Source organism: Psittacula echo (genome assembly GCF_963264785.1).
Source record: "Psittacula echo genome assembly, chromosome: 1".
NCBI classification, from domain to species: Eukaryota; Metazoa; Chordata; class Aves; order Psittaciformes; family Psittacidae; genus Psittacula; species Psittacula echo.
In genome coordinates this window covers 137303082-137323134 of record NC_137735.1, presented here as the reverse complement: position 1 = coordinate 137323134, position 20053 = coordinate 137303082, and the positions used below count along the sequence as shown (strand labels likewise).

Below are 20053 nucleotides of genomic sequence, written 5' to 3'. Positions count from 1 at the left end.
AGGACAGTGACTCTAAAAGAAAAAAGACCAAGCTCCAAGTCTTACCGCTTGAATATAATGAGGAGAATGCAATTGAGACTGTTTCAGAAAAGAAAAACAACAAACCAAAACAAACTTCAACACACAACCAAAAAAGTATACTCAAGCATCTAAATAGAAAAGTCATGACCAAAAAGAGAAGCACTTGAGCACTATTCTGTCCCCATTCCTACCACACAAAAGAAGCTCGATGAGGATACTGAGAGCAGGATGGTGCTTCCTGACTGATGAAACATCTAACAGTCCACAGGCAGAGCATATCAACCATTTCCTGGTCAGACATCTGTCTGGTTTAACAGCCTACAAATAACATACTTCCCACCATTAGACAAACTGTCCATTCCCTGGCAGCCAACCAAGCCATCTAGTGAAACAAAAACAAAGTGAAAAAGCTCCATTGTCCTCCCACCAGCTAGGAGCACATACACTGGAGTCACTTAATTTGATGGCTGACACCTTCCTCAAGCTCAGGTCCCATAGATCAGAGTGCAGTTTCTGAGAACGGGTTTGGGATATTCTGGGTGTTTGTTTTTCTGTTTCTAGTAAATCCCTGTAGTTTTAGGCTGCATGCCTGCATAGCACCAGCAACATTTAAGCCTGGGCTATCAAAAACTAGAGTGTTAAGGTTTGACAGGTTGAACTAAAGATAGAAGAGAAAGGAGGGAGAGAGAGAAGAGTGAGAAAAGAAACAGGATTTTACTGTTCGCTTCCCATATATGTGCCATGCTAAATTACTGCAAGCAGCTGTCAGGGATTATGGTGAAGCTGTCAGCCAGAGCACCCCTCATGATTTGGCTTTTCCAGTTCTGAGGGGCAAGTGAATGAAGCATGGCTAGTGCTGGTGGCTGCACTTGCTTCAACACAGACCTTTGGTACTCTTGCAACATCTGCTCTCATTACTCCAGCAAACATGCAGGACAGCATGCAAACATGACTCTAGGGAGAAGGTGGGATACAGGTTCACTTTTAATAATACAAGCCTCTACCTTTCTCTTTTAGACAGTCAAAATCCCTATCCACATCCACAGGACTACTGATGATGCACTAACTAGAGATCTCAGGCATGATTCAGGTTGGCCTCATGAATGGCTTCCTTAGTCAAGGACAGATGTAAAGAAGGCCACCAAAGAAACCTTGGTGTCAGCAATACCTAAGTGACCCCACAAATTGTCACAGGCTGCACACTAGCCTGTCAACATGACACCAGCAATGCAGGTGCTACTGAAGACATCATGCAATCTGCCAGACCAACTGAAGGACTGCAGACAATGACAAAAATCATCAACAGGGATCTACCATGACTTCCAATAAACCAAATTATTGTTCTCCCTATTGCTGAAGAGCCACACAGAGGGCCAACCACATAGATATCCTGTCACTGATGCCAAAAGAGCTGCAAAAACTTATGTAAGCAAAGTCCATTATCTAATGTTTCTGTTACCCAGAAGTATGTCAACTCTGTATCTTAAAAATGGCACCTCCCAAATTGCACAAAGATCTACCTCATGTTGTCTGTTTTCTTCCTACAATGCGGCAGCCTTAAAAGCATTCTATGAGATGCTGTAAAACTAAATCCCATTGTGTCTTGTGGTTCCATTACTTGTAGATCACATTCAGAAATGTCTAGCAATGGCAAATACTAGATTTTTCAATGCTACTCCATTTTGCTCAAAGTTTGGGCAGCATTGGAAAAGTAGCATCTGTTATAAGTAAACTTTGGCATCACAGTCACTTTCACTCCCGTTTCATTCTGGCTTGCAAAGCTTGAGAACATAGTTCTGACTTCCTCCAGTAACTATCTGTGAGATTCCTACTAGGGGCCAACTTTCCATGACTTTTGATAACAAAACTCTCCAATGAGCTGATTAGTCATCAGGCAGTGAAATAACTCTTGGCATGAAATAATGGTCTTCCACCAGAAGGCTTTAAAAAAAAAAAAAAAAATAACCTATGTGCCCCCAGTTTGGATTCCCTAGCAAAATTACATTTGATAATGACACAGCATTACCTGAAATACAGCTAAAACCAATCATAACTGATGTACATGGTCATGACCCAAAGATCCCTTCTCTCTACACTCATCCGAGAAGTCCAACACACACTTCTTCATGCTGTCTTTTTACAGTTACCTATCTAGGCAGATAATTTGAGATCTGAGTACTGAACAGGGAGTATATAGAGACAGAATAAAGGCAGACCAAAAGATGCAGGTGGAGATCTGGATTCTTGCTTAGACCCTGCTTTGAAATCATGTCAAAACCTCTTTACTCTGTCTGATGAAGTGCAGCTTGACCTGTCTAGTGTCCTCCCCCAACCTCCACTGCCTTTCAAGAAATTCTATTTCTTTTAGAGCAGGTAACAGAAAAGGTCAAAACTGCATCAAAAAGGGAGAAACAAAAACTAAGGGGTGAGTCTGATTGACTGGTTACATAACAGACTAGGAACCCGCACATCCAAAAAAACCCCAAAATGCCCTATTCTTCAAGCCATGCCATATCCCAAAGGCAAACACTAAAAGCTCTTCTGAAGCCAAATCAATGGGCAAGCAAGCATGCTAAGAAGCAGGTAAGACTCCTGACTGACCTAGTGGTCTGGATATTCAAGTATCCACAAAGATAAGCCAGAGTTTCTTTTCCAACACACTGGAATGTGCATGCTTTATATTATACCCTCAACGGAAAAGAAATAAAATCTATTTCTGTTACTTGCAAATTTCTAGCATTTTTTCCTTGCTTTCTATGTGTATATATATACATGTGTGTGTGTGTGTGTGTGTGTGTGTGTGTATACACATAAATAATTAGACTTCTTCGGAAGGTTTCTGAAATGAAAGGATACTCCGTAAAATTATGATAAACATTACTTTTAATTTATACTCTTAGTGACAGTTACTAGAAGTGAAGATGAGGAGTACTCCTGATTTTTCTTTTAACATTTTGGACAAGAAAAAGTAATTCCACTTTTTGTCCTATTAGTAGATTAAAAAAAAAAAAACAAACAAAAACACAAACAAGGACAACTTTCTGTTTTTAAAAACACTGACACAAGGCAAAAATTTATTCACTGTTTATAGGCTGGGTCTACATGTGACCTTCATGTTAATTGTGGCCAGAAGAACACATGGTTTAATGTACACGGAGGTCCATATTAATAACCACAAACTGTCTTTTGTATAAACAATTTGGTAAACGACAGCACGAGTTAGGAATATCATGCAATGCAATCTCTTCAGTATGTATACAACACAGTTCTGCATTTGCTACATGCAAGGTTGTACTTGTGGTGGTCTGCTCTGGTTGGAAAGGGCTGGCTGTTGGGGACAGAGCTACACAAGGCCACCTCCAGCATGTTCTACTTTCTGCAACAGCCAATCCCTTTGGGGCTGCCTCTGGCTTTGCCTTTACCTGCCCCCTCCTACTCAGGCTCATACAGAGTTTCCATCCCCAGTATGCCCCGAGGCTCTGCCCCCACACTGCCTTAGCTGAGTTCATCTCCATTTGGGAATATGCTCTTCTTTTCATAAGAGCACAGTATTATAGTTATCAACAACCTTACCAGCACTCTCCTATGATAAAATCTGGAAGAAGCCAAGCTGACCCAGATATAATCTATGTAGGACAATGGCAAAATTCAACACAGCTTTCTCAGTTTTGGTACTCCATTTATAGGCAAACTTTCTAGCCTAAACAGGCCACATAGTTTTCCTCTGCTTACAAGAATCTTGCTGATTATTCAGGCATTCCTGACATCCAGGTGAATTATTTTCTACATTCAGTCAGGAAAAAAATGATGAATCAGACAAAAATGTCTTAAATTCTAGCATCAGCTGGGCCCTGGACTCTGTATACTAGAGGTTTTTTGAACTATTGCAGGCAAACAATGCTACATGAGCCCCTCGCAACCCTTCACGCACATATTGCTACTGACAAGATGGGGATGGCAAGTATTCCATTTTGCCAAGTTACAGTGGTGCTCAGGCATACTGTGCAACTACTCAAAGGCACACAGCAAGTCTGTGACACACACGGAGATTTCACACAATTTGTTTTAACTCTCAGAGCCCTATTGTTAATTGCTGGATCATTGTTTTTTAAGGGATGATTATCAAGGGATGAGATTAGAAAAGACCAAACTTTAGCCTTCAGTCCAGATTCCTTTCTCTTGTGGATTTCATTCACACCCACAGAGTGTTTAATTAATTTTTTTTTTCATGACTTTTAAGTATCTCTTATGACTGGTAGAACATGGGAAAAGTTGCCCTCAGTTACTACACTGCACCACATACACTCATTCAAAAATGTGTTTATCACTACCTTGACAGACCGTAAGTGCTTCATCAGGCCAGCCTATAAAAATAGACATGTATGTATTTTCTAAAGCATGCAGTTCCATTGGCCCCGTAGGTGTTCCTGTATCATGATCTTAAAATTTCAAGGATAAATAAAAAAAAGTGACAGTTTCAATATTCAGTGGCCAGTCTCATCGCACAGACTAACTGGAATTTCCATGAGTTTTCAATGAAAGACTACAAAACTTCAACCTTCTTTCCACTCCTTAAACTATGATCAATTATATGCATTCACATCCTCACTCTATAAACAGAAAACCCAGTGTCAAACACAAACTACACTAAGAGAAGCTATCTTCAGAAAACATTGCAACTGTTGAATCTAATACACAATTTGTGCAAGAAAAAGCGTGAAGTTAGTTTTATAGAGAAAAACAAACATTACTATCTGAGACATACTCAGTAAAAAACTCTTAACATTGAGATGAAAGCTAAATTCATCACCTAAAAAAAAATCAATTAAAAAAGAAGGGGTGTAGCTCTACAACTCTATAAACTGTTTTCTCCTGAAAGGCAGAACACAAGTTAAACAATGTCAGTTCCTAGCCAGAAGTAAATATAAAGTATAGTTTCCGGAATGAATGCGTAAATCTTCTTGGCTCTGCCTTTGCATTTTTAAAGCAGTGCATGCGTTTATATTCTGAACTTCATAGTGTTTCCAAATAAAAACATAAAAAGAGAATCAAAGAAATACCCTTCAGCAACAACCAGACTCCCATTACCTTCTGAGTGTTGGTTGCAGTAACAGGTAACTGCCGCAAGTGTCACAGCAATTATGTTTCTATACTTGGGAAGAGCGAGCTGGCTTCCACAGACCAGTCAATTTTAAATTAGTTTCAGGACAAGCCATTTAAATACTGCAAACAAGAAAGAGTAATTTCATTTTACAAGAGATATACCAATTCCTTTTAAAAAAGCAATAATAGGGGCTATTGAATGCTCTGTTGCTATTTATTGCTGTCAGTTAATAACTACCTCATTTCAAGAAAACAGCTTCCTGCTCAGTTCTTTTGCCTTGGTTCATGGAAAAGTTTATACCACTACATTATCCATTTGCTTGCTCTTGCTAGCTCTGGAACAATTTCAATTAAATTTAACAATGGAGAAAACCTCAAAAGGAAGAAGTTCCTACTCATCTGTGAAAATTAACAGCCAATACCAAACTAATACCTACCATGAAGGAAAGGTCACATAAATTCAGTATTGAACTGGCCCATATGGCCTGCCTGCAGCTAATCAGTACTAGGCACTGAGGTCCCACCCCTGTCTGAACACTGTAATGCACCTTTTGTAATGCACTGCTTGAATAAAACTAAATGTTGCAAGACTGTGACACACACTTCATGCTATCCACCAACTGGCTTTCTGGCCATAAAGCATGCTTTGTTTTGGTCTTACACCAACTGGACTGAACATATACCAACCAACCTGAGTGCTGGAATAACTTCACACTATGACTTACACACTATGATTTCAAGAAACAAGAGTCATGTGCCAGTCTATGTTCAGAGCTGTGTAGTTAGCTTTGTTAGTTCTTCAGTAACAACTGCCTAACAGCTTCAGCAAATAAAACATCAAAACAATAAATGTTGAAGGTGAGACACCAGATTGCCACGTACTGACTTCTACCACAGCCATGAATGGTAACTCCTTCCTCAGAAAAGTACAGGAAACACTAGGCACATGAGAAGAACAAAAATAAGGTTGCTCAGCGGTTGAATTTTCCCACTCCAGTGGCACGATGCCCTGCCAGGGCTCACCTAGCTCCTGCCTACTGCGGGGACCATGCACCAGCCCCCCAAAAAGGGCCCTGGGTTTGTCAACTCCGAGCCAAACGAGGTAACAAACAGTCTGTGTTATTAGGGAGAAGCACTAACAGCACTTAACCTGTAGGACTTAAGGACATTTCTTCTTTGAAGCTCATTTGTATGCTTTGTTTTGATTCTGTCAATGATTCAGATGCTATAGTGACAGAATTCTTCCAGAGTTTGACACACACAAAAAATTCTAACATAAAAACATATGTTTCAGTAAGAACCCAATGAGGTACAGGCTGATTCAAAGATCACTACAATGATCTGTGTCCAAGAGAACTTCCCTCTTCTTCTGAAAAGCCTACATATGCATCTTCGTTCAACTCACTTCCAAATTGTCTTCCATTATCTGGTGTTACAGCTATGAAGACAGCAAGTGTCATGATACAACTGTAAATGTCAACCTGCCTCCTTTCAACTGAGAAGTGTGATCACACACACTGCTGTGATTTATCTTCCATTACAGTCAAGCAGAACTGCAAATAAGCCTTTATCTCAAAACAACAGAAATTGATGTTAGCCACTGATTGAGCTTCTGTATACACAGCAGCGCAAGCAACCTTCTTAACTTCACATACTGCAAAAAGCAAAAAAAGGAAAACAAAACACTTGATACACCCTTAGCAACAAAAGGTAAAAAACAGGAATGCTGTTACTGTCTTACCATCTCTTACTACCATTTGTTTCTTTTGTTTTGTTCACATTTTTTAATGTGGTGCATGAGAAAAGATCCTTTAGCAAAAAAAAAAAAAAAAAAAGGAAAAAAAGATAGCAGAGATGGAAGAAGTAGGTTTACAACTCATTGCAGTTACTCTTGTGCTTCACATAACCTCCTCAGGAAAACCTTCTCTTTGGTGGAAATGAATCAATAACATCCAATTTTGACAGTAGCATGGAAGTTGGGTCTTTCTAGCAGTGCTTACAGAAGTTCACATTAAGAAGGTTTACTCTAGAGGCTGTGCTACACTCCCACAAGTCCCCAGAGACAAAGTGAGAGAAGAGGACAAACACCTACACATTTACATAGGAGCATACTTTTCTCTCACAAGCTCAAACTGTTCTTTGATTAAGACTTTCCAAGATCCCAAGACTTCCCAATCTCTTTATACATCAAAAAGCCTACATCTGTGCCAAAAGCAATGATTTGAAGGATGGACATAAAGAAAGCATGACATTGTTTGTCTTCTTTTTTCAATTTTATAAGGCCATAACCTGAAATAATTACAGATGGGCCATATTCATATGACAGTATAGTCCAGTTAGAAAGCAAACCAGGGTGCACTTAATACAAAGACTCCATTTTATTGGTGTTCCTAAGAAAGCAAAACCAGAAGAACAAAATACTTCTTGTTGCAAGGTGGATAATGGAAATGAATCTACATCTACTCCCACCTCAACTGCCAGCAGCAGCTACATTCCAGCAGAAGGATAAAACTGACAGATTAGCAAGGGAGACAAGCAGATAAATACTGCAGATATTTTTTTACCAGGAATTGAAGTTAGTAGTGTCTAAGAATAAATAACCATCTATCTCCCTTCATACCAACTTTTATACATGCATTAGCCATTAAATAATATTTCCTGTAGGCTGAGGCAACAGGAAGGAAGGAAGGCTGTTAACTTTATATTTAAAGTACCTCACAAATGCTTAAATAATGTAGTAGTGAAGGCTAGATTAGAGTTTCTCATGTTTTGAGTACCTATTAAAAACCAATAGAGACAGATAAATTATCAGCTAAAAGATGGCTTTTAGAGAAAGATGCATGAACATTACTCAAAGGTATTGAACGAAAATGGTTGGAAAGAGAAAACATTACACATTAAAATCAAGAAAAAAGAATCAGAACTAAAAATAAAATTATGAGTGGGTCTAGTACTAAAGAGACTCATGAAGAAGCATACCTATAAAGGTTCTGGATCCTAGCTCCTCAATTTCAGCAGAAATTGGGCATAACTGGGGGAAAAAAAAAAAAAATCTGTCCCTCTAATGTTTAATAGTGTCTATTATTGAGAACCTACATTTTTAATATGTTATTCATTATGAAAAAATGGGGTTTTTTAGAATGGTAGAAAACACCATTTAAAGCCTTAAGAAAATTTTAACGTATGTCTGTAGTACATATCTTGTTTCTGACTGTGTGATGAGTATCACATAAATTGTTTTGAAGAGAACAAGAAATATCAGGACAATCCCAGCTCTTCATTAGATAGTTTTTGTCATTGAAGCTCTTGGCCATCGTTAATCCGGGAAGAATGTTTGAACATACTTACCGGATTGCAAACATTCATTTGCCAAACCCTACGAAGGAAAACTTCACCATTTCTTGATCAACACCCATTTCAAGGGCTTGGGATATTAATCCGTACTTTTTACCAAAGGCAATTACTGGCCTAACGGTGGAGTTCCTTAAGCATCAATGCAGTGTTGAAGCTTCAGAATAGGATCTAAAAAGGAACAAGTTTAGTGCTGAAAGTAATGGGGAAAAAAAAGCCAGAAGGACCAGATCGATGCTATGACAACATATACTCATTTGTGGGGTCCAAAAAAAGGCCACAATAATGTTCCCGAAGACAGCTTGAGTTCGAGTTAGTCCATACCCTGCAACAACTCCAAATTACTTATAACTTATGGCAATGGGTTTTATTTTTCACACTTGCATTTCAAATCTATCATTGAAATCAGAATGGGAAAACATACCAAACCTTTCAGTCTGTGCTCTCAGCCTTGCAAGTCTGCATGTTTATACTTGATTCCAGCTTGTATTCATCTCAACACTAAGGATTCTGTACATCTTTTATTTATAGTCTATACTGAGCCTTTGCAAGGAATGTTTTCTTTCCAGTACTGGGCAAGGATTTCTTTATTTCCTATCTGGTATGTTTTACAATAGACATGTCTGCTAAAAAGTTGTACTATGAAGAGTCTATCACCATTTGTAAAAACATATTTTACATCTTCATCACAGGGATTCAGAAGGGGTTGATGCTGTTATAAAGATCTTCATACAAGCAAAATGGTATCTGGAACAACTCTGAGCAGGAAAGATCATGTTGCTTCTCAAAATCTATTTTATAAAGCAATTTTCTAGTCCCTCCATTAGGGAAGTCTTCGTAATATTTACTAATTGGCCTTTTAGCCCAGCTTTACAAAAACCACTTTAGTCAAATAACTGGAACAGTACGTGTAAGAAAGCTATTCTCATTATCAGCTTTTACCTGCTCAAGCTCTCAGCTTCAAATTCTTGCTGTGATATTTTTTTTTAAAAATATTAATATCATTAAGCAGAGCAATTTAAGAGGCAAACATGCAAGCGAAGAACACCTTCTGTTGTTACAGCATGTTTTTTACCACTTTACCTTCTATTACTCAGAGTGTTATAGTACAATAAGGCAATGCTGACTAAATCAAAATTTGGATTCTTTTTGTATCGTTTCATTCTTTAGCATTTCCTCATTTTATCTGTGGTCTGTAAATGACTTTTCTGAGCAGCAATGCTAAAAGGATGCCTTTCATGGGAAGGATGGCAAACTGCCATATGGCTGCTGTTCAGTTCACTCCATGGATACCTTGTGCCTACAACGTGCATTTTACTCCCATTCACTTCAGTCACCCTTGCCTGTCTACATCCCCCTTCATTTCAGATCTCCCACTTTTTTGTGTGACATGGTATCATTTAAAATTCTGAATGAGGTACTGCACATTTGATTACCATAATTTTTTATGTAGCCCTAAAGCTGCATGTCTTCTAGGTTACTTCCGTACCAATTCAAATCCAGATTCATGTATCACACTGCCTAGAGACTGCAAATAGAAATTCTGTGTGAGTTCTTCTGCTATTTTTATCACCAAATGCACAAAAACTTGAAATAGAGCTCTTCAAATTTTTAAATGAAAAATAGAATTGACAAACATGAAGCCTTTCTTCGAAGGAAAATGTGGTAACACCAGTCAATCAGAAAAGTAAAAATTGAAATGAAAACAAATAACACTCAGAGACAAACTTCACTCTTCAACATCTTTAGTACTATGACTGAAAACTGATCTTCAGAATAAAAATTATTCTATAAAGAAAAAAAATCATAAAACCAAAATTCGCAGTTATTTGTCATGATCAAAATTCATGCTAAGAACATCCTGTTCAGTTCCATGAACTAAACACATTATCATTCCTACAGAATGAATGAATGGTTAGACTTAAAGAGTTCCCTGAAAGGATAAGGATTTTCAAGATAAAACCTCTACATCAAGTTACCTAGAGCTATCTGTGTCATCATTTAATGTCCCAAAGAAAAGAAAAAAAAAGAAATATATATTTCCTTTAGAATTCTCATAAGGCTGCTTTCAGGCAATACTATAACTGATGGATGTTTATGGTGGTAATATCTACTTATATATGTGCATATTTCTTTTAACAGATTTACCTAGCACATAGTAACTCCTGCATACATGGACTTCATCTTCTATGCACCCATATCCAAATAACAACCTACATTTATCAGTCTTCTTTTATAGCGTATCACCCCTAGTAATACCACTTCTTTTTCTCCTAATTCATGTACATCAAGACCCATTCCAGCAGCAAAGAACACAGAGGCATTTTAAATGGCTCTTTTTTCTCAAAGCCTTTTCTCTCCTTCATTCACTTGTAAGAACACACCTTTTTTAAAGCACAGAAACTTCTCTATATTTACTTGAAGCTCAAAAGAAGAGCTCAAACCTGGAGTGGGAACAGTTTTCGTATAACATGACTTTAAGCCATTAAAATAATAGTTGGTGAAATAACCACTTTGGTTTTTATTAAGTACTAAAAAAGGGACATTTCACAAAGTGTTTGTTACTTACTATTCAATATTTCATTTTTCCCCTGGCACCAAAACCATGTCAAGTCTCTATGAAGACTGCAGCTGTACCCACGTGCCTACTGACTTCCTTGACTATGACCATTACTGCTATTTTTTGACACAGAAAATGGTTGACAACAATCTGGATTCTCCACCAAAAAAAAAAAAGTTGAAACTTTCATTAAAGTACACACTCCTTAGAATACAGGCGTTATGAGTCTCCAGACACGGTAATGACAGATGACCATGTCAAAATACTTAAAAGCTCTCTCAGCATCATCAGTTGACCAAGTTCACATTTCATACAATGCTCTGACCATTCATTTTAGTGTAAGTTTGCATTTATGGCCTTCCAAAATATATTTATAAGCCAAACAGAGTTTCGTTAGAAAATTCAAGGCATAAATTTGGGATGAATACATGAGAAGAGCAGGGTTCTACCTGTGCAAAGAATATAAGTGCAGAGAACTTAAGGCGCTCTCTCTCTCTCACATGTGCTCTCTATTGTTTTATCTTCCTCTCCTCACTTCAGTTCTGCCCCTCCTCCTTCCCTCTGTTCCTCCTTTGCATTTGCCTTACCACACACTGACTCATTTTCTACCTCTATGTCCTGCCTTCCACCTTGCCTTCTTGCTTCTTTCACCACTGTCCAACAAACGAAATTTCCCAATGTAGAGGTCATCTTTGATATTGGAAAGCCAGAAGTGGGGCAGCAGCCTGTACCTTGATTAATCAGTACCTTGTGACCTAAATGTGCAATTTCCAAACCACATGTTCCAGATTTACAGGAGCAGCTAAGGCCAGTAAGTCTGCAGAGATTCGACTATTTAAGGTAGGGTCCTTACCAGACAGAACTAGGTAATAGAATGTAATACCTTTGCCTAACAGATTGGGGATGAATTCTGTGATATACATGTTTTAAACCAAGTTTAACTTACAGATGCAAGAAGTACTTCTGTGAAAGTTAAAATGCTAGGCTGTTACGTTGGTTTTTATAACTTCAACAGGAGTACATTCTAAAAACAGGTACTTTCTTAGTGTCCGTGGATAGATCTTTAATCTGTTGACTTAAAGAGCATTTTTTGGGAAACTGAACTAAAGTCAGCAAGTGACACAAAACTCCTAGAGCACTCCCGAGGAATGCCAATTTTTGTTTAAAACGGATGTGATACATGCAAGAAACAAAGTGGTGGTGTACAAATGTTAGTACTGCCACTGTTTGCACCCTACCATTCATAATGCAGTCATTACAAACTCATGCCAAGAAAATTAGTTAATGGTGGTGTCATTTTCTGAGCTGAACAATCAGCCAAAATCAATTTCAAGTTGTTTCTTTAGAGAAAAAGAAGCTGGAGATAATTTCAACTGGTTTTGGTATAGTTCTACTACTTTTGTGTCCTTAGGTCTTAGGAATTTTCTCCTGCTTCTCTTAAATACACAAACTTTAACAAAATGATAGCCAGCACAGACACCTTCATCCATGCATGCCTTGGTTTTGAGCAGGAATACATATATATATATTGGATTGGAGGCTGTCATCATTTCAACTAAGTTCTTAATACAAATTTTCTTTTTTTAAAAGAGGTTATAGCAAAAGTATGCTTTTCACCTAAAATCACAATATAGGCACATCTGAGAGAGAACCATACTCCTTACTATAAAGGCTACTAAATGCTACCATTACAAGTTCGCAGTTCTAGTTGCTTACAATTTTGTCAAACTAAGTTTTTGGACTGCAATTCTCCCAACCTGAATAAAGCATAAATTGCCAACTTGCTCTGGTTTGCTTTCTAAAGTAACTGCTAGCAGAAATATTTTATCTTGCTCCTGTCAAAAATATGGGAAACTATTGTTTCAAGAAGCTCTACTGTTCTGAAGATTTCCAGCAAGGATTGAAAGCACTGTGGTTTTGGGTACTGACTTTACGAATAGGTAAGAGCATCTAGTAGCCATCCTCTGACCACCAAGGCACACTGAACCAGCAAGGCGCTCATCCACACAGCTAAAATTATTTTCCCTCCCAGAAGGCGTCTTCCCAATCCTGAATGGTGTCTTACACACACTACACTCTGACCCACACTGGCCAAGGAGATACAGTCCAAAGCTTTGCCAAGGAGTGGACCAACAATGCCATGCTCACTTGCTCTCAGGGGGACTCGTCTGTAACTGGAAAATTCTCATTTCTAAACTGCATCCACTGTAAAGCTGCTCTAGCCTGGGTCTGAGTAGGTTTGTCCTTATAACCACACAAATAATGCTTGCTTTATTTTTCTATTTCAGATGACTGACTTGTAAAAAATAACTAAAACTTCATTCTTTAAGCTGGCTAAGCATGTATTCAATAGCAATGCTTTCAGCCACCACTCATCATAACCCAGATTTTAATTTGTATATCCATATTTTTAAGAAATTCACGTGGTTTTCTCAAGTGAATTCTTCTTGTGGTTGGTTTTTTTCATACTTTTTCCATGGTCTCTGATTTAACAATATCCTACTACCTATATATAACATACCTATACATAAACCTATACATGATTTTATATTGTCTCCTTCCTTTTATTGACCCCTTCAACTGCTCTAATCTATCCATCACCATCGCATGACAGACCTGCAGGAAGGTTCAGCGCTTTCTGGTTTTGCTTAATTTCAGAAAAAAACTTGTAACTAAGATTAACAGAACTGATTTATCATCACAAAGCTGGCATAGATGTGGTTGTGTACAATGTTTTCTCCAGTGCTCTGGTTTCTACAGTTTACCTACTATTTCAAAATTTGCATTAACAGTATGTATGTAAAGCAATTCAGACTGAATAAGGGAACTGAAATAAAGACAGGCCTTTAACACTGATGTTGTAAGCTAGAATACATATGTTTTAGCTAAGCAGTGATCTCACGTTATTTAACATAACCAGTGGATAAAGCAGAGATATGTACTTGCATTTTCTAGCTCAAGTTTTCAGGGAAGGAGCTCAAAGTAACTAACACACCAACAGAAGCACACGGAGGAGGAGAGGGACAGCTGTAGTATTTTCCTGTTAAAATACATCACTATCTGAGGAAAAAAAAAAAAACACCAAAACAAATCAAAGTAAAAAAAAAAGAAAATCAAAGTAAACAGAAGCTCAGTGACACCAAATGGTACAGACAGCACCGCAGGCTTTTAATTTCAAGAACAGCAATGTTACTTAGAAAAAACATCTCTTCTAATTCATATTGAAGCTAGATGAAATATGAATTCTTAGCTATGGCAAATATTTAAAAACAGCTGTTACAGATGACATGGGTTATTATCCATCAAAACAAATTTTAAGTGGTAGAGAGAAAAGTATAGTCACTTGTAAAAGGACAGCTTACTCAGCATTTCCAAATTTTGCAGATATAGTGTAACAAATTTTACAATGCACTTCAAGCCTGCAAAACAACACAACTAGAAGACCTAAAAATCATTCCCAAATTAAGTAGTGCTTAAGAATGGTCTAAGTGCTCTGAGCCTAAAGAATTTCATTTCAGAGGTCACCTTAACTCCAGGTGACAACTTAGAACTATAACACCAATACAACAAAGTTCTCCCTCCAGAGAAGGTAACTCCTTTTACCCGCATTTGATTTCTGCAACTGATGTAACGGACAAAGCAGAGGATCTGGAGAGAGTTTAATTCATGGTTCACATGAGACTCAATCCCGAGTACAGTCTTTTTCTTTTAAACACAGTTTATGTGAGTTCCTCATTTCTGAACAGGGTAATACCTTCCAAAATGCATTTCAAGGACAAAACTAACACTGACAAGGAGTTCAACTGCAGTGCTTGTAGGTATTTAGAAACAAGTTGGGAGGGGTGTTGGAGACAATAGAATTTGCAAGGAGCTCTCAACAATGTCCCGTTTGAATTAACTGAGAAGTCAGCTTGACATTTCAAGTGTACTGCTTTAACAAAGAAAAGATCCACCACCAGGTCTGAGCTCCTTCATAGATATTTTTATTTTAACATTTGCTTATAAACTTCTTCAATTTGTTTTCCTGTATGAGAGCAGTTCAGGACATGTACAGGACAAATCGACTATACAGAAGCAGTTTGATTGCTCATAAAAGCAAAAAAAAAAAAGAAAATAAAATTCTGCCCCCCTCCCCCCCAACTTAAGTTCAAGAATTGCTACTTACAGAAATGGAAAGCAAAGGCACAATAGAAATATGCTTTTTAATTGGTATTTAAACCCATGGAACAATGATTTGAATACAAGCCTTTATGCCTCCAGTTATTAACAAAAGACTGAGTGGATGCATTGTTACATTACCTTAAAAGAATACATATTCAGGGGAGACATAAAATTTGAATTTAAAATACATACTCCTGCACAACGCACACATACACAAGCACACCATTAGTAATCATATACTATAACTTACTATGCACCCTCGACATGGTTTCACAAATATTTCCATTTTTGTTACTTCTAATGGTTAATTATTTCAAGTGATAGAAATTACAGGCCATAACACAATTAAACTTTCAAAACATATTAGGCTTAAAAATGTGGTATTTTAAAGGGGTTTTGTCAAATTAATTTATCAATCAGTTAAATTAAGTCCTTCTAGCACATCTCCTAATGTGAATATTGACAGTAATGGCTTTTCTTCTTCACAATAACAACAAAAAGAATATCAAGAGAATCTTGATTATAGGTATTCATTGGAAAAGCTTTTAAAGCTTCTTACTGCATCTGGTAAAGTTGTACATATGTAACACTACACACTAATAAATCAGGCTACGTTTCTGCACTTCTCTCCATTCACCATTCCAGTTCTCCATTCACCAATGAGTCTGTTCACTGTTACAGTAATTCATGTTTGAAAACCATGTTTAGTGTTAGGGAATTAAGATAATAATTTATTCTTCCACATTATCGCCATTTCAGCTTTCAAATACAGCAAATTTCCAGATTTTTACTAATTTCATATCATCAGACTTACATGGTAATTTTGAGCTCTAACACTGCAGAACCTGATTGACAGATTCAAATTCTCATTAAATGCATATGGTATAGCTGCAAAGAAGAGATGAAAAGAATGGCGGCTGTCTTATGGTGTAACATAAAGCATTTAGCAAACTCACCCAGTTCTCAAATATCTACATTTTTCTTGATAAAATGCACATAAGACATTATTCAAAAAACTGCACTGGCATTCATCTAGCAAACAGCTGGCTTCTGTGCTCTGCTAAGTAAAGCTACCTCCAGCATGACCTAGAGGGATGACTGCTTCAGTGATCTGACGAGATACACTTCAGTTTCAAGCTGTTCTCAAAAAAATAAGCTAACAATAAAGGTGCTTGCATGCTTTCTCTTCTCCATCTAACCTTACTGACTGACATCTCCACATCTAACCGCACTGACTGACCCTGCTCGCGTCACAAAGACAAGCACTACACACCCTTCAAAGACAGCTACTACTCGTCCCGTGAATCAGACCGGCTGATGGACTGACATCCTCTCTAAATAAAGCCCGTCAGCCACAAAGATAAGGTGTCATTAGCTGCGTGCAGGTAGGTGTTACTCTCGAGCACAAAGATACTGCATAGATTCTTCGCTGTCTTCACAGCTACACTTGCTCCATAGGCCCTTCTACCCTGTAGGAAATTTCACCCTGGCCTTCAAGAAATAATTATGTTTTAAATTGTGCTCTACTTTTTGAAACGCATGTAAGTACCTTTATGTGAAATGCTTTATCAAGTGTGTAAATACAAGAACATGCCCATTAGAGGTGCTTTCTAAGGTAGACATGCCATTGGACTAATTACAAAATGTAGATTTGCTCTCTAGTGCTCTCAGGAAAAGGAAACATATAGATCTCCTGTTAGGAATATCACAGATCTATACGCTGTAAGAGATACGGCTGCGGACGCTGGCGATACCTGCGTGCCCAACATCCAGCGCTGCTGAACAAAAGGGCAAAGCCCGCGAGGTAAAAGTTTGCAGCGGGAGACGGGAAACCTCCCGTGGGCTCCCTTGTTCGGCGGCCGCCTCTCCCCATTCATGCTCCGATCACCGCGGCCACCGTGCTCCTCAAGTCCCGCCGACACCAGCCCCGCACTGACCCACGGCCACGACGAGGCCGCTGAAGCGGGAGCCCCCTCCCTACCCTGCGCTCCCCACCTGAGCCCGGACGCCAGGGCAGCCCACCCGCCCTGCCCACTGCTTCCCGACCCCAGGCGGGGGGCCCTTACCCGGGAACTGCTGCGGCGGCGGCGGCGGCGGTGGCCGTTCCTCCTCCTCGCCGCTCTCGGAGTCGGTCTGCATGGGCTCCTCGACGAAGTTAACCCCGCGGGCGTCGAGGGGGGCCCGGCGCGGCTGGCTGCTCCTGTCATGGCCGGACGCGGGGGTGCCAGCCTTGCGGCCGCTCGCCTCCTTCTCCGCTGCTGCCGCCGCCGCCTTGGCCGCCGCCGCCTCCTCTTTGAGGCGCCCGAAGTACTGGAGGGCGAACTCCAGCAGGTCCCCGGGCTGGCTCCGCAGCACCTCCACAGTGAAGCCCTGCAGCAGCTCCGTCAGCCCCGCCGGGATGGAGATGCTCATGCCGGGGCCGGCCGGGGGGGCGCAGCCTGGCTGGGAAGGGGGAGGGAAAGGGAAAGGGGAGAGGAGGAAAAGGGGGGGAGAGCCCACGGGCGGGGGCTGGGGGTCCGCAGCCCGGGGACGAGGCGCGCCCGGCGGATCGCCCGTGGGCAACGGGAAAGGGGCGGGCGGCGGCGGCGCAGGTGGGAGCGGGCGGGGGGCGGGCCCGCGGGGGGCAGCGGCTCGCTGGCAGCTTCGGCGGCGGCGCCTCCTCCCCCCGCGCCGGGGGAACCTCGCACACATGTGACCCGGGAAACCATGACAACCTCCCGCCGGGGACTGCGGCCCGCAGCGCGCCCCGCCCGCGCCGCCGGAGGGAGGCAGCGAGCGGGGGCCGGCCGCTCTGCCATGTCCTGTCCCGTCCCGCCGGGGCGGAGAGCCCCGCGGGAGCCGGCAGGTGCCCTTGCAGAGGGCCGCGGTGTTGTTACCTCCCCCTCCCCCCCGCCCCGAGGCCTCCCGCTGGGCTCTCCTCACGCCCCCTTCCCGCGCCGGGCCGCCACCACAGCGGCTCGCGGGGCTCCTCAGCTTTGGTGCCCTTCCCCTGCGGTGATCAGCGGGGATTCCGTGTCAGCGGACGTGTCCCCGCTCAGTGAAGGGCCACAGTGGATGTAGTATGTGCTTTTTCACGGCCATCTACCACCTTAAAGATATTCCCCGCATCATTCATATACATAGACGTGCTGTCTATTTATATTCATCTATGTTATTCAGGATGAGGTGGAGTGATGTGCTGCTAGAAAATGTCTCCTGTTTGTCAGCCGGTTGTCTAAGGTCCATTAAAAATTTAGCTAGAAAAAGAAACAATTGTTTGGGGGAAAAAAAAGGAAGAAATAAAACCCGTTCAATTTAAACATTGCCAAGTGCCAATGCTCAACACAGACGCTGTTCCAAGTCATGCTGCAGGGACTACTTAGCACAGTGATAAGTAGGTGCTGCTTGTCATCACCAGGAAGCTTAAATGTTTTAAGTAAGTAGTAATTACGGGTGCCATGTTTTTCACAGGGCGTTTTACTAAACACTTCTTGAAAGTGAGGTCCTTGGAATGATGAGAACTGCACCACCCCCTGATTCATAATCACCTCTGAACGTTTGGCCAGTGTTTTGGGGTTCGAGAAATATCTGTTGTAGTCTTATTTATTAGCAAATTAATTGCTAAAACATCTAAGGTTGGGACTACTTGGCTGTTCGATAATTGATTATACTAAGTACTCAGCATTACACAAGTTGCCTTGAAATATACTGTATAAGAGCTTAGTGTAAGATAAACAGAGAAAATTCAAGTTCACCGTAGCAAGATACTGAAAGACCTAACTTCCAAAAGTAACGTGACAGCAGAATACAGAAATCCATGTGATGCCTTTCCAGCAGATCTGGATCTCAAAGCCATTTTTAATTGAATTCGTTTCCAATGCTTCCTTTGTATGGATTTGCAAATGGAGCTTTGTTCCCAGGTTGGATCTTCACAGTGTTATAGACCAGGCAAATTAGTGATCTGTGCATGCGTGAGTGATATTGCTGCCCTGTAGCAGTAGGAGACACCTCTGCCAATGGAGTTGTGGAACACTTTTGAACTACACGTTGTGGCTTCATTTCTCTGTGCAGGAAAAGCCTGCAGCTAGCCATTATGAAGTACTTATTTGAAGTGAAATTCACTGATGTTTAGCACTGTCCAGCCTGAGGAACATCTTCAAGGTCAAGTGGAGGCTTCTTGGTGCAGACCATGAGTGCTCACTGGACTGCAGAAGATTGCAGCAGGCTCCACTGCAGTGTCCTGGGGAGCTAACAGCCTACCCACACACCGCACTTCATACCATGCCCCAGCACTAGCAAACCCTGACCACAACTGCCTTTACAAAGTGCTGGTGTAGCATGTAGCCATGTTCATTGCAATGGCTGGGAACCCAGTGCAGCAGGAGAGCTGATGTGTACATTACAGACAGGTGCAGACCTTAGTCATCTGAGAAGTTTAGCTACAAATGCCAGATTGGCTCATTTGCAAGTTTAGGAGCTTAAAAGGCCTCTCACACTCCTGAGAGGGCTGATCTGTTTGTGACCAGGTTGAGAGATACCTAAACTCTGGCAAAACATCCAGGAAGGAGGTGTTGGTAATTGATGCTTTCCAGGCACTAGGTGTTCTGTTAGCATACAATATTTCGTTTACTGGAGTCTTCTAGGACTGAAAGGTTTGTTATCCCTGAGGTCTTCTCTTAGTCAGACAAGGCATTCTAGTATTCTAAGAATTTACCAGCAGCACAATGTTTTTTGCAATCTAATAAAGGACTTCCCTAGCCTGCCAGAGCCTCCTGTCCTCCCACACATGAAAGGAGATTGTTTCTCTGAGGACATCCTCAAGAGCCAGCCTTTGATGTTTGTATACAAAACTGGGATAATTTGAATAAGATATTCCAA

General features: G+C 40.6%; 1 protein-coding gene across 1 annotated transcript in view; it reads right to left on the bottom strand.

Annotated features, from left to right (window-relative positions):
• The window catches only part of PRKAR2B (protein kinase cAMP-dependent type II regulatory subunit beta), a gene marked incomplete at both ends in the record, with an annotated part of 88684 nt that extends 71076 nt beyond the window's left edge, over window positions 1-17608 (bottom strand). Inside the window, one exon of the mRNA XM_080614676.1 lies at window positions 17263-17608. Within this exon, the coding sequence (XP_080470802.1) occupies window positions 17263-17608 (346 nt within the window). The remainder of the gene's footprint in view (window positions 1-17262) is intronic.
• Between the last annotated feature and the right edge of the window lie 2445 nt (window positions 17609-20053).